At 42.9% G+C, this 15,372-nt stretch overlaps 1 protein-coding gene across 7 annotated transcripts in view; it reads right to left on the reverse strand.

Annotated features, from left to right (window-relative positions):
* Positions 1–15,372, reverse strand: part of IGSF5 (immunoglobulin superfamily member 5) — a 92,651-nt gene that overhangs the window by 7,630 nt on the left and 69,649 nt on the right. For 5 of the 7 annotated variants that reach the window (XM_088794416.1, XM_088794420.1, XM_088794419.1 and 2 more), the window contains exons 5-8: positions 9,596–9,736; positions 5,564–5,588; positions 2,159–2,271; positions 803–876 (exon numbers count right to left, since the gene is read on the reverse strand). In XM_088794416.1, coding sequence (XP_088650542.1) covers positions 803–876; positions 2,159–2,271; positions 5,564–5,588; positions 9,596–9,736 — 353 coding nt within the window. The remainder of the gene's footprint in view (positions 1–802; positions 877–2,158; positions 2,272–5,563; positions 5,589–9,595; positions 9,737–15,372) is intronic. The other 2 variants (XM_088794421.1, XM_019745746.3) reach the window with 1 other exon arrangement.

Raw genomic sequence — 15,372 nt, forward strand, 5'->3', positions numbered from 1 at the left:
GCTGCCTAGAAAGTCAAGTGCGTATCTACAGAGAGAGAGAGTGAAGGGATGGGGGAGGTACACTGTCTGCAGTAGGAACGGTGACCCATGGGCACAACAAAGCCAAGACCATCAGATCTGACTCAATCCATGAGTCTGGCTTTTCCAGAAGCTAAAAGGGGAGAACATCCATTCTTACTGGGGACACCATCGTAGAATCACAAAAAAAGTCCTTCTTATTTAAAGTTGCATTTGTACAAGCCACAAAGTGGTGCTGGTTCTATATATTTTGCTTACTGTGATTTGGGTTATAAAGAGTCGCATTTTCTGCATATAAACTCTAATTTGTTCACGTATGACAACCAACGCTGGCTCTGTGCCCAAAGAAAAATTAACATGCTGTGTCCTCCTGGTTCCTAACTGACTGTTTTCCTTAACTTTGTGTCATTTGGAAGGACAGCACCAGTCAGAATTTGCCTAACAATCAGCCACATCTCACCTTGTGCCCCACCCGGGAACTCTAGTCTTGTCCACCCAAGTACACTCTCGACACGTCCCTGGGGACATCTCACAGATACTTCAAGATCTACAAGTCCCAGTGGAACTTCTGCTCTTTCCCCCCAAACCTGCTATCACGGGCAAGAGATACCACATGTCTTTGCCCGTTCCCTCCAGGCTCACCAGTTGACACGGGAATGAGCCAAGGCCACATTCTTCCATCACACACACAAAACAAGCACTGTTTTATAATCACCCACCACAGGGCAAGGGTTTTTAAATGGCCAGAAAAAAGTTCAAAAAGAGGAATAATTGTCTAAATCACCTTATGAGGGTGCCCACTGCTGCGTTCTTCTGGAACACTGGATTCATAAGATTTTGGAGGGAGAGAAGCAGCCTCTGCAACAGAAGAACGATTTTAGAGTGACATGTGACATATAAACCAAGCTACACAGTCCACCAATTCTGACTTATGAAGAAATACATTTGCTTTTATGTAGTACCCCTAGCATAAAATAATCCTTAATCATAAACAGTTTTTTTTAAGTTCCCTTAAAGTTGCATGCTTCTAGAATTTTAGTTTTTTAATGAAATAAAGCATGGCAAACTGACTCAATATCAGTTTCTTTCTTGACATGTTAGTCTCATTTAGAGACAAGATAAAGCCACAGCTTCAAAGGCTGACCAACGAAAATACACACAGGGCAAGGAGGGGAAAAGGGAGCCAGAGGGGTGTGGTATGGGCCATAATTCTGTTCAAAATACTTGATTAATTACTCAACATACTAATGAATAAATATTTGCTCACAAGAAATTTTGCAAGAAGCTGAGAGCACATCATCACAGGGAACAGTCAATGCTTTGTGGGATACTTTAAAATCCAAAGCATGCAATTTGGAACATCCATGGGAGGCAGCCGTGGCAAAATGGGAAGAATGGGGCTGCTGAGAATTAAGTTCTAATTTTAGTGGTGGGAAAAAAACATGTTTTCATGCCTCTCAGTAAGAATCGATTAACTGAAAATCTTTCTGTCAAATTTGTTTTGCCAGGCAACTAGTTAGGCCCAGGTCTCCCTCCCCGGATGCTAAGGAGGAATTTGTACACCTTTCTCTCTCGTCTGCCTGCCTGCCTTACAAAAGGATCTCGGTTCAAATCCTACCCCTGCTGCTTACTAGTGACCATACCCTACTAGTGAGAAGCCCCCTCATTAGGGCTGTATCCTCTCAGGATAAGACATGTAGATGATACAAAAAGACTTTTCAAAATTTAGTCTTTCAACATTCTCCCACAAGCTGTGAAGTTGAATAGGAACAGATTTCTGAGCTGAGCTGACTTGAATCTGGTTGAAGTTCTGGGGAAGTTCCCCTCAATATGTTAAAGAGCCTCCTCACACACATTAGTTGAGGCAGAAGGCGTTAAAGAAAGAGAAAGCATGAAAAAATTTATTTTTAAAAACACAAATTTCCACATCTGTTTATTTTAAACTTTAGACAAATAGGTAGATTTGTACTGCTAATCTAATCCTAGAATATTTCTAGTTCTGGATTTTCTCCTTCTTCTAAAAGTTACCCCCCAAAACAAGATCCACCAATGGCTAAGTCATCTGCCTTGTGAAGCTGGTGTTTGGTTAGCCAGCTCTCCTCCCCAAAATTCCCCCTTCCAGGTCTTTCTACCGCCCCACCTGTCCACTCACTTGTGGTCTTTGGCTCATCTGAACTGTATCCACAGTTTTCATTTCCGCTTTTTAACTTTGTCTCAGAAGTTTCTTTGTTTGTCTTCACATTTGCAGATTTCCTAGAATTAGACCATTTTTAAAACCACATGTTAATAGACAATGGATGTTTACCACACAGCTCTGCCCAGAGCATTCTTACACGTTCAACTTAGCACAGGCCACAGCTCGGTCACTGGCTTCCAGAGGATTCTAAGCTTCAGGATGGACACTCACAGCCACCCACATGGCTGGGGAGATGGCCTGCACGCTCACACACCCATTATGGGCAGAGTTGGAACTTTATCCTGAGAGATCCATGGACTCCACAACCCAGTCAGTACTCAACTCAGAGACCAGTGACCAAATAAAGCAGGGTTGGTAAGGTACAGCCCACAGGCCAAATCCAGCCCACCGTCTATTTTTATAAATAAAGGTTTATTGGAACACAGCCACAGCTGCCTGCTTCCATGTTGTCTATGGCTGCTTTCATGTTACAGAAGCAGAGGTGAATAGTTGTGACACTGCAAAACCAAAACTATTTACTATCTGACCCTTTATAGAAAAAGTGTGACAACCTCCCAAATAGAGCATAAATTGGTGCAGCTTCCCAGAAACAGGAAGTTTGGCAATGCATATCCAAAGATTTTTAAATATTCATGCTTGAGCACTAAGAATTTATTATAGAGAGATAAGGGTACGTGCAAAGATTTATTTGAAAGGGTGTTCATTCGTGAGCTGTCTACAATAGCAGAAACTACAAACAACCCAAATGCCCAACCATAGGAGACTAGTAAAATAAATGACAATACATCTCTACAATGGAATTCCATGCCACCTGTAAAAATCACCATGCATGAGAATTCTCATGCACTGAAGGAGAAGTGTAAGCTGGTACACCTACTGTGGAAAACAGTGTGGCAGTGTCGTCTAAAGCGGAGCATATACCTACCCCATGAGCCAGCTTTCACTAGTAGATATATACCCAACAGAACACACGGTGCACGTCACCAAAAGACAGAATACTCAGTGCAGCAGAATTCAGCACAGCCCCAACCTCAAAACTATCCAAATGCCCATTTAAAGTAAAATGGAAACGTAAATTGCATATATGCCCCAATGTAGTCTTATATAATAATAAACTATCTGTTCTACAGTCAACAGACAAGTTGTCTGACGACAGAATCAGGAAGCCCATGAGTGATGGTACACCACATGACTCCATTTGTATAAGGTGTTTATGAATCCAGTCTCTGGGGATGTGGAGACAGATGTCAGCGACGTGAACTTTGAAGGAGGACAATGATCTGATGGGGGGCTGAGGGGCTTTTTGGGGCGCTGGGGTGTTCTAGTTCCGCAGGTGGGCAGTCAGGGTCCAGGCACATAAGCTTTGTGAAAATTAATCAAGCTACACACCTACAATTTGTGTGCTTTTCTGTATTTATGTTATATTACAATAAGAGACTGCATTAAGGAAAAGAAACACAAATGGTATAGGTTAGTATTTCTTACCAGAAATCATCTTCAGAATAATGTCAAGGGAGGACAAGAACTATAACGTCTATTTATTATAACACACATTTCACAAAATGCATATGTGTGTATCTATGTGTGTCTATGTGAACACACATGCGTATAAGTATATACATACTTAAATAACTATTATTACTTCTGGACAACAGAATTATAAGTAATTTTAAAAACATTTCTTATACCTATCTTTACTTTTAATTTTTTTCTACAATAAACATTGCTCCTATACGAAAAAAAAAATTTCTGTGAAGTCTGCAAGCAGCTGGCGTTAGCACTGTTGACCCAGGAGGAGGGGGAAGCAGAGAGGTACAGGGATCCCCGGGAGTCACCCCGTCTTTCCTTCCCGGCCTAACACACTCATGTCTAAGGGCAGAAGCTGCAATGGGCTGAGGCCCAGGCCCTGAGCAGGAGACCTCGTTCACATTCTGACCTGTCAGCCCCTCTCTAGACGGGAGATACTGGGCACATAGCTTAACTTCTCTGTACCCTGTTTCCTCACCTACAAAATGGAAAAACAGCCTCATCAAATCATTGTGAGAAAAGTAAGTGAGATGAAGCCTCCACCGAGTGTAGAAACCACCACCTCCAGCACGTGGCACTCATGTCAGGGACTCAGTGCCTGCTGTTATCGTCGCTCTGGTTCTCGTGACCACTATTGCTGCTGGTATTACTATTACGATGCCCTACACTTTGCCCTGCATAGCTGTTGAGTCCATTGCACTACATGTTAAAATCACCTAAAACCCCAAAGAATAGAAATGAAAGATGTGACACAGTAACGGTGAACTGAAGAATCCACGCTGCCATCCCGCTCAGGGCGGGACAGCAATCTAGAGAAACGCCAGCACAATTATCGGGGTCAGGTGTCCTCCCGCTCCTCTTGCCCTAAGTCACACCTCAAAGGGAGGGTGTTTTCCGACTGCTGCTCTGTGGTGTCCTCAGAGGGCGGCCACCTCTCTCAAAACACATTATCACTGGACTCAGAGGGACAGCGGGTAGTATCGTTACACAATGACTGCACTCATCTTAACGCACCACATGCAGCCCAAAGGTATTTTAAAATCACAGCGCTTCAAAGATGAAAACTAACAAAATACTGGCAACTAGATGTGGTTTTGTTATAACTCCGCCACAAATCCACTGCTGAGTGAAAACTCCCTCCCCTTAGTACATTTATAATTATGTAAATATTGCAGCTATTTAAGCTGGTTCTTGTATTACTGTAATCCTTGACATAGTAACCTTAAAAGTGCTGGCAGCTACTTCTGGAGACCTGTGGGAATGGCAGGAATTTGTCAGCCCTGCCCCTCTTACACGTACAAGCAGTGAACGCTACCTAATTTGTCTGACTGGTCATTTTCAGGTGCCTTAAGCCATCCAGCTGGTCGCCCTGTTTTCTACCACCCCAGAAATTCTAGCAAATTCTGCCTGGTTCTTCAATATCCTTGAAATGGCCCCTGAGTCCCTCACCTTGCTTCCAAGGAGGAGGGAGAACAGACACGGTGCATAGTGTCCTCTTGTGGAAAAAGTTGCAAATACCAGACACCAAGTAGAAAAATCTCCATTTTCCTAAGTGAGCCAGGGCAAGTCAAATGTAGACAAGTCAATTGTAGACACATATTACATTCTACAATTCATGTTGCCATATGAGTTTGTGATTGGCATATGTGTTTTTAGAGTTGTCCATTTTCCATACTTAATTTTGAGTAACATAATCCTAAAATCCCAGTTATGTATATGAGGTGTGTGTGTGTGTGTGTGTGTGTGTGTGTGTGTGTGTGTTGGTGTTGTTTGTTTTCATTTGTTTTTGTTTTCAGAAAATTGATGTAATTTCAAACTTACCTTATTTCACTTTGATAATCAGATTCTACAAAAAAAAAGAATAAAATCACATTAGCAAAGTCAGGATAGTTATTGCGAAAATAAAATCTCATTGATTTTTATAGATCCCCTAATTTTAATTCATTACTGAGTATTGGTGACCCATTAGGTATCATCAAGTTCTCCCACACAGAATTATCAAATGACTCCCAAGCATAAGAAAAGTGGAATTCCACAGCAAAAGAAACCATCGACAAAACAAAGAGGCAACCAACTGAATGGGAGAAGATTTTTGCAAACAGTGCCTCGGATAAGGGGCTAATATCCAGAATATACAAGGAACTCATGCAACTCAGCAAAAAAAAAAACAAACAACCCAATTGAAAAATGGGCAGAGGACCTGAAGAGACATTTCTCCAAAGAAAACATACAAATGGCAAATAGACATAAAAAAAAAAAAAATGCTCAACATCACTAATCATCAGAGAAATGCAAATAAAAACCACAATGAGATATCACCTCACCCCAGTCAGAATGGCTATCATCAACAAGACAAATAGAAACAAATGTTGCAGAGGCTGTGGAGAAAAAGGAACCCTCATACACTGTTGGTGGGAATGCAGACTGGTGCAGCCGTTATGGAAGGCAGTGTGGAGGTTCCTCAAAAAATTACGAATAGAATTACTATATGACCCAACAATCCCTTTCCTGGTTATCTACCCAAGAAATCTGAAAACATTTAGACATAAAGACACGTGTGTTCCAATGTTCATTGCAGCTTTGTTTACGGTGGCCAAGACATGGAAACAACCAAAATGTCCTTCGATAGATGACTGGACAAAGAAGTTGTGGTATATATACACAATGGACTACTATTCGGCAGTAAGAAAAGATGATATAGGAACATTTGTGACAACATGGATGGATCTTGAGAGTATAATGCTAAGCGAAATAAGTCAGACAGAAAAAGCAGAGAACCATATGATTTCACTGATATGTGGTATATAAACCAAAAACAACAAAAGAACAAGACAAACAAATGAGAAACAAAAACTCATAGACACAGACAATAGTTTAGTGGTTACCAGAGGGTAAGGGGGGTGGGGGGTGGGAGATGAGGGTAAGGGGGATCGAATATATGGTGATGGAAGGAGAACTGACTCTGGGTGGTGAACACACAGTGGGATTTATAGATGATATAATACAGAATTGTACACCTGAAATCTATGTAATTTTACTAACAATTGTCACCCCAATAAATTTAAAAAAAGAAAAAGAAAAGTGGAATTCATTATTTGCTGTCATACATATAAATAACCCCTGGGTGCCTGAAATATGGTAGGTACCTAAAAGTACTTAGTGAATATTGAATTTGACTAGCGAGATTAAAAAGACACCATTCACCATGAAGGGGTGCTCTGTGTCCCCATCCCTGATGTCATTCACGCAGTATTTACCATGTGCTGGCCTCATGTCAGCGCTGTGCCAGATATTATCTCATTTAATCGTTACAAGAATCCAAGAGGCAGGTGTTAGCATTACCATATTTTTAACATATAAGGAATTGCACTGTTAAGCACTGTACTTTAATTCTAAGGTACATGTTCAACTAATGTGTACCAGTGCCAGTGGTATCAACTCATACGTCTGTGTTCACCCCCAAAGGCTAACATTAAGTAACTGTGTCTTCAACCAGTGGGATCTTGGACCGGGGGGGGGGGGGGGGGGGGAGCGGGTAACTGAGCCACACATAGCTGTCTGTCTCAGAAGCCAGCTCTGCAACTCTGCTTTCCAGTCTAGGTCTTCTCGTCATCAACCTGCACGAGATCTAAAAAGCATCATGTTCCTTATTTTGTAGATAATGTTCCCACTTATTTTCAGTTCTAATCACATCTGTTGATTCACACCCCAAATTGAACCTCAAGTGCAATCTTATTTGAATTGAAGGAGCGAGACTGTCTGGTCCCCCGCTGGTAAGAGGGGAGTATCACTGGTGTCCCCCTAAGGGCTGGGCTGTGGGATATGGGCTCTTGGTCCCTCTGCTCTAGAGGCTGTGATCCCAAGGCCTCCAGGCCACGCTGAGTGGGGTCCTCCATTGGTCCCCTCTCCAGGCACCGCAGAGCAGAGCGCCAGAAAATACTATTGAAAAAACTTGACTTTTAATATTTCTACACATGGAAATAATTATCATGGGGAAATCCAGGTCTTCACTGGATTATTTACATTTATGTCAATGTGTAGTGTCCATAGTGAGTTGCACCTATAGGGGCGGGTGTTGTAAGTGGGTTGTCACAGGCCCTGTTCACAGCCCTTACCTGGACTGTTACAAACCAGGGGATTAAAACAGCTCATTCTTACATGGGTCTTCCATCTCAAAGTTAAATAAATGATAAACTCTAGGACGGATCACAGAAACATTTAATATCTCAGTTAACTTAATTCTCACAGCCAATCTATAGAATAATACTTATTCCCATTTTGTAAACGAGGAAGCTAAGACTCAGAGAATCACACTTCTGCACATCCGACGTGGGCCACCAACATCGCAAACCTTCTTACTAGGCTAGTGCAGAACAGACAAAAGCCTAAGGGGCACAGAGTCCAAATGACCAGAATGTTTCCCAGCTACGCCACAATAGCTAACTCTGAAAATTATCTTCTGGAAGTACTGAATAATCCCAGTCACTTCTGAACTAAAATCGAAGTTATCCAATAGTTTTCATTTAAAATCCAGTCTATTTTATTTTAGTAATGCATCTGTGGCAGATAGGGTAACTCCCAGGTGAACACAAATTCCCATCAAATCTGGACTAACAGGAGTTAATGACTCTTCAGTTTCTGTTTCCTAGGGAATAAAGTTCCATCACAGAACTAATTCCGTGATCCCCGATCACAAACCCAATCCATGAAGGAGCTGCGGCTAGGCCATCAGCCTAGTCAAGGCCAGACCCTGCACATTACATGGAATCGCTCACTAAGACAGCTATTTCGTGTAAAAGAGTTACTTAACACAGTAGCTGCACGCACACAAAGTGCTCATCGAACGGCAGTTAGTGTTAATAAAATTAAAAACACAATTAAACTGGCATGTAGGCTAACATTCAAATTCTGATTTTAAGAAAAATAATTGAACTGTAGAAAATATTCCAATAGAAGCAGGTGAAGGTTTTACAAGAGAAAGATGAGGATGGAAACATAGTCAGCACTTGGAAAGGCCTTAGCCATCCATGTGCCAAAGATCCTTCGGTTTCTGAAGTCACAAACTGCCAAACTTTATAACAAGCCCCCCTCATTGTTGAGGAGACCATCCCAGTGTCGAGCCTGGCCCCCAAACAAGGCCACCACTTTCATGTCTTGAAGTATCTCAAAAGACCTCATTCAGAAGACATGTGTAATTATTTTTTAAATTTATTTTTTAAATTTATTTGAGTGACAATTGTTAGTAAAATTACATAGATTTCAGGTGTACAATTCTGTATTACATCATCTATAAATCCCACTGTGTGTTCATCACCCAGAGTCAGTTCTCCTTCCATCACCATATATTCGATCCCCCTTACCCTCATCTCCCACCCCCTACTTATTAATTTTATTTGTCCTATTTTTGTTACTAGAAGCTTGTGTGTTTTTTTTCTTTCTACCACTATGTCAACATTCACCTACAAAGGGAGATTTGGAATTCCATAAAATAGGAACCAATCTTTTAGTGTGCTCACATAGACCGGTATTATTCTAGAACAAAACATAGCATCTAAATGACGATCACAATAGCCTTATATCCTTGCAAATAAGCCCAAAAATCCAATAGTCAGTGTGTTTGATGAGAAAGGTGCCACCTCATCACCGGCTTTTCTAGAAGGGCTGCATCAGGCCCCAAGGGAATGACTTCTTTCCTTTAGAAAGTCCTCTTTCTCTCTGCGAATTTCACACATTTCCTTTCAAGGACTCAGAAAGCCAATGCATCTTTTGAAAGAGCTGACGAACTCATGAATTTCAACTGCTTGGGCCAGAAGTTCAAAAACGTATACAAATCCATATGAACCAAAAATTTACCTTTCTTCTCTCTCCCGGAGACACAACAGCAGCAGAATATTATAATCAGAACAATGATCAGGATCAAAAGCAATGAAAATGAGACTGCCAGCAGGACTATAGCCCAGGTAGGCAGTGACGGACCTGGTTCATCAATATCGCCTAGAAGGTCGAAAGAGAAAAACAAAGATTTCAGTGATGCTTGCCCCGTCTTGGGTTCTGCCACAAGTTCTGCCACACTATAACTTAGATGATGGCTTCCAAATAAGACTCTAATAATATTATAACTATGATAAGTGTTCAGCCTGGTACTGCTGGCTATCATAGCCCTACATCCTCTCTGCGTACCAGAATATGCATTCCCCCGCAGTATTTCCCATTACAACACTTCTTGCTGTCAATCAAACCTCCTTACTAACACAATCCAAGCACTCGCTGGTTAACGCCTCCCCCAGCCCTGAGAGGCACATAAGCTCCCCGCCCGCAGTGGTGTTGACCATCCTCACCATCCTAAGACACCTTTTACTTAGTCAAGAAACGCTTATTGACAGCTACTGCTGGACGAGACTGGAAGATTGACATCTGGGGCTCGCTTCCATGACCCCACCCGCCGAGAGTCCAGAGCCCAAAGGAAATCAGGACAAATTGAGGAAGGGTCACTCCTGAAGGAACTTGGTGCCAAGGCTTCATTCACTCCACTGCCACCCGGTCCCCACCCGCAGAATTCACTTCTCATCTTGTCAGTTGCTCTTTCCATGGCTCTTCAGGAACCACCTTCCTTAGCGTCCACTTTGCCCTCTTGATTTTGTCCAGGCCTCAAGGAGTTGGGAGAGAGAAAGGTGGAGGGAGGGAAAAAAAGGAGGGTGGGGAGAGACAGGACAGAAGAAAAGCCGTTTTGATTTATTACAGCCATGTCTTCCCCAGAGCTGTCCAATACACGTCATGTGGTTATCTAAATTCAGATTTAAATTAATTAAAATTATATGTAATTAAATACTCAGCACCTCAGTCATGCTGGCCACCTTTCAAGCGCTCAAGTGACAGATGTAAAACGTTGCCTCCATCACGGAGAGAACTGTTGGACAGCGCCGCCTAGCCGCGCGCTGTGGGAACTGCACTGATGTTCCGAAGAGCCCTTATCACCTCCCCCTAGGGAACCGCCTTGCAGTCAAACCACATTTAAGCGGATCAGTTTAAATGAGAATTGCTATTCAGTGAAGTCTTCCACTTAGTGCCCTCAGTGCCTGGGTGGTATCTCAGTGGAAATGAATGCTATTTTATTAGATGCTAGTCATTAGAGAATATTAAAACAACAGACTTCCTATGAAGATTAGATTTGCTTTTAAAACAACGGCCTTCCTGCACTTTGGAACCAGAGGTTATAATGGAAAATCAGCTCTTGGGTGTTCTTCCTAAGAGTCTTCCTTGCAAACTGACCGTGAAATCGTAGGTTGCTATCCCTGTGTCAACGTTAAATGTTCAGAATTAGTTGTAGGAATGATTAGAGACGGCCACTAGTGCTCCGGTGTTTAAAATCATCAACCATCTGAATGCTGACTCATGGACAAGCAAATAATGCACAGACTTACCTCAAAGCAAGCTAAAAGTCAAAGAACTCTGTGCTTTGAAGAATTATACAATACAAAAAATTAGCCTTCCGCCCTTTGTGCAAAGCTGCTCTGCATTTCCTGTGATGGATTTTTAAAATTTCCTTTTTTTAACATCGCACATTCATTGCCATCTTACATGTCTATGACATCGACTGCTGTCACTTCCATTTCCTCTTATACATCTGTACTATCTAAATTATATTTAGTTCCCTCAAGGTCAAGAACTGAGTCTGATTTTTTTTAAACCCCAGCCACCTGACACATATTGGGCACCTTGGATGGATGGATGGATGGATCTCCACATCACCGATCATTTTTCTAAGATGAGCTGGGACAGATAGAGATAGGAAAAGAGTTACCAAAAAAGGTGGAGACTGCAGGGGACAGAATTCTACCCTTTGCAAGTCCCAGACTTAGAGCATTAAAACAAGCCAGTCCCCTCACATCCAGAGAGCAATACGGCTTATGCCCTTGCTCCACAGAGAGTAGAATCCCAAGCATCACCTGGAATGTTTGTTGCACATGTAGATTCAGAGCCTGCCCCCAGTGGTACCAAGTCAGGGGATCTAGAATGGCACCCACGTGATTCTGATGCAGATGGTTGGTGACCCACCATTTAAGAATCTCTGGGGTGCAGCCAAAATGTAAACACTGCCCAAGCAACCTGCCACATTACAGGAGGTTCCCGTGCTGTCCCTCTTACAGATGTGATAATAAAATTGTTAAGTCCAAAGTTGCACTTATGATATTCACAATCTGGAGTTTAAAATCAGACCATTGTGTGGAAGCCTCTTGACTGACAAAGAGCTTTGGGCTTCATGTCAATGGAACGAGTGAAACGTCATGGCCACTATTTACTTTCGCCTCTGGCTCACTCACCTATAACAACTCTTGCCCCACCTGGCTGTTCAGAGACTCAGGAGATGTATGCAAAAGTGCTGAGAACACTGTAAGGTACAATGCACATGTCTGAGATTGCTATGGTCATCCTAAATTTAGTCTGATTAACTTTTTACACATTGAAGATTGTACAAAGTAGAAGCTTTCATAACGAGGGAGCCAGTGGGGTTAAACATTAAGGTCTGGCTCAAGATTCAAGAGATAATCTTGAAATTCATACTGGAAAAAGTCCACACACTTGTTGACTTACTCACATACCCCCTATCAGGGTGTTTTCCTCTGCTCCTGGAGAAAACTATAAGCGTGCCATGCTTCTGTCAACCCAGTCTTGACACAACAACCTTTATCTTGACATGACAACCTTTATCTTGACACGACAACCTTTGTCTTGACACGACAACCTTTGTCTTGACACAGTCTAGCACAGAGACAGTCTGTTACCCTCAGGAAAGAACTGTTTAAAGAAAGGGAAGGGCCACTTCGCTGGGGTGGTGACCGAATCAAGGAAGAAAGCAGGTGGTCTTGTGACCTCACTCACTTGGAACTTTAATTCAACCACCAGGTTCATCCACGTGCTGCCTGCACTCACCTACAAGCACCAAACTCTCACTGAAACGGCAACTTATATCAGGAACCACAGGGCTCATTCTTTCGCTTCCTATTTTCTGTGACCACGCTCCACTGGGGGTCGAGTTTCACACCTAGGTGAGACTTATGCCCTCGCTTTGCTCCAGTGGAGCCCAAAGAAAAGGGTGGTGCGTGCACGTAGGGAGATGTAATTTGGTACCAGAGCTACACAGAAAAACCTTTCTTATTTTAATCATAGTTTTTGATTTGTCATATATGACGTATATATGTACACACACATGCATATATATCATAGATAGTTTTGTTTAGTATGAAGCTAATTTTTTAAATGAGTACATTTACAGTGATTAAAATAAAAATCAATAATAGTCATACGTTGGTAAATCAAAAACCATGACAGGGGACAGAAAATGCCAAATCTTGGAATGAGATCATCCATCGCCCAACCCCTTCAGCGCGCAGGTAAGACACTGGGACGAAGAGACTCGGTCAGCTGACAAGGTGCTCAGAACAGGAAAATCCCAGGGGCCTGACTCATGTCTACCCATTCTGCCAAGTTGGGTCTCCAATTTGGGGGAGAAAGAGCCCAGGTCTTGCAGGAAATAGGGCGTCTGGGTGGACGCTTATCCCTGACCTGTGCCTCACTGAAGGGTGTGGGCGTGATGACTCAAGGTGATGTGCAGACTCGCTGCAGAGGATGAGTAACTGGACCTGAGTAACCCACAACTTGTGACCAAGGAAAATTAGCGCCACGGTCAGCACTGCCTGCCTTCCTCCCTACATCCCTGCACACAGCTGTATGCACGTTAGGGCTGAGTTTCCAAATTTACTGTGTGACTTCAGTCTCAGCTTGGGGACTGTCCTTTTCCCATCTGTGAAGAAAAGGAAAAGAGTATTTCCCAGATGCTCTCCCAGGAAAACTCGGAGTTTTGAAAGGGCACATACAATTTCTTAAAACCAACTGGATTAATACAAAATGTCACCACCAGCACGTGCAAAGCATGCTCATGTGCTGACAGAAGGGACACTGGAGCTCTCTGAATCCATAAAACACACAATGACCATCACTCACTCTCCTGTCCTGTGTGCTCTGAGGCAGCGGCTGTCCTAAGTGCTTTAGGCGTCTTAACCTGCTTACTTCTCACACCAACAACAACCCTATGAGGTAGATATTATTATTATCTCAGTTTCACAGAGAGAAAACTGAGGCAGAGAGGTTAAGTAACTTGCCCAAAGTCACACAGCGAGTAAGTAGGTAAGATGGCATCTGAGTCCAGGCTGTCTGGGGTCCAAGTCTGGGTGGATAGCAGCACCTGATGAGGCTGGGTCTGGAGGTGGGCTTTGGGATTTTCCAGCTCAGTAGCTCCCAATTGTGACTGCCTAGTAGAGCAATTTGGGGGCTCCTTTAAAAATGCCAATTCCCAGGCTCCACGCAGCCCGATTAAATCAAAATATCTGGGGCGGGGCCTTACGTGTTAAAGTTCCCTGGAGACCGATGGACAGCCAGGAGAAAGAACGTGTGCCCTGTTCTTCTCCCGCTCGGTTTACAGGCAGGAAAACTGAGCCCAAAGGTCAGTGACTTGCCAAAAGTGTCACAGCTAGCACCACAGCAACAACCCAGGACTGTCACTCCCGCCACTCTTATCGGCTCTTGAAATTGCCACTTGTCACAAAACTAAGATTAGGACCAGGAGTGACTACATTCTGCAAGGCGCTTGTGTGTCCTACAATGATGGCTTTGTTTTAACATGTCATAGCCCGTACACTTAAGTAAGTGCTCAGAACAGCAGAGAAATCCATCCAGATGGGCAGATGGGGTTGGCGGTGTTTATCTCCAGGCAGGCCAGAGAGAGGCTTTGAGTTGTATGTGTGTCTGCAGTGCTGGAAGCTTGGATTACTTCTGGAATTGAGAGGAAACCGATTTTTTAAAAAACATCAGCTTAGCCCTTGCAACATGCTTTTCTCTAAAGAACTAGTAAGTGCCTCATGCAACTTTTTGGCCTAATTACACTTCCTAAGCTGCCATGGCCATGATTTAAAGGTATATTCTAGAAATGAATACAAATTCCTTGCACTTTTAGGAAGTGGGTGGCAAGACTGATGTTTACTGGATGCCTAAAGAAGCCGGAGCAGACACAGCTTCATTCATTCTGTGCTATCCGTGAACCTGGTACGGGCTCCCCTTGAAACCTTCTGGCCACCAGCAGTAATGAGGTCTTCAACTACTAAAACTTACAAAAAACACACAACACACAGCCAGCCACCAGCTGCTCTGGGTCTTGATAAATAATCTAGAAACAAATTAGCATTTTCCAAATGAATCCGATCAAGTAAGCCTCATTGCAACGCACCGACTGCACTCTCTCCTCTATGACGCTGTCAGGACTCCAGCTGCCGTAATTATGGCTGCTCACTTCACTAGTGCTTGTCTAAGAAGAATTCAGCTGAATTATACCTGGCCAAGGGAAACTAAGGGCCCCTTGTCCTTCCCCATCAAAAGAAGAACTTTGCAGGTCAGCTAATCTCCAAAATCCAATGGTACGGGCATCATCAATCAGGCCAGAGGTCTTTGCCGCATTATTACCTTGCTAAGATGTGTGGTCTAAACAGTCGATTTCATTCCATTTGGTGTTCATGACCTTTTTTTAAATCTTCCCTTTCAAAGCCTTAACCACATTTTGTAATAGTTAAATAGCTTAA

The sequence above is a fragment of the Rhinolophus sinicus genome, chromosome 17, assembly GCF_057876585.1.
Source record: "Rhinolophus sinicus isolate RSI-liver-muscle chromosome 17, RSI-T2T, whole genome shotgun sequence".
Lineage (NCBI taxonomy): Eukaryota > Metazoa > Chordata > Mammalia > Chiroptera > Rhinolophidae > Rhinolophus > Rhinolophus sinicus.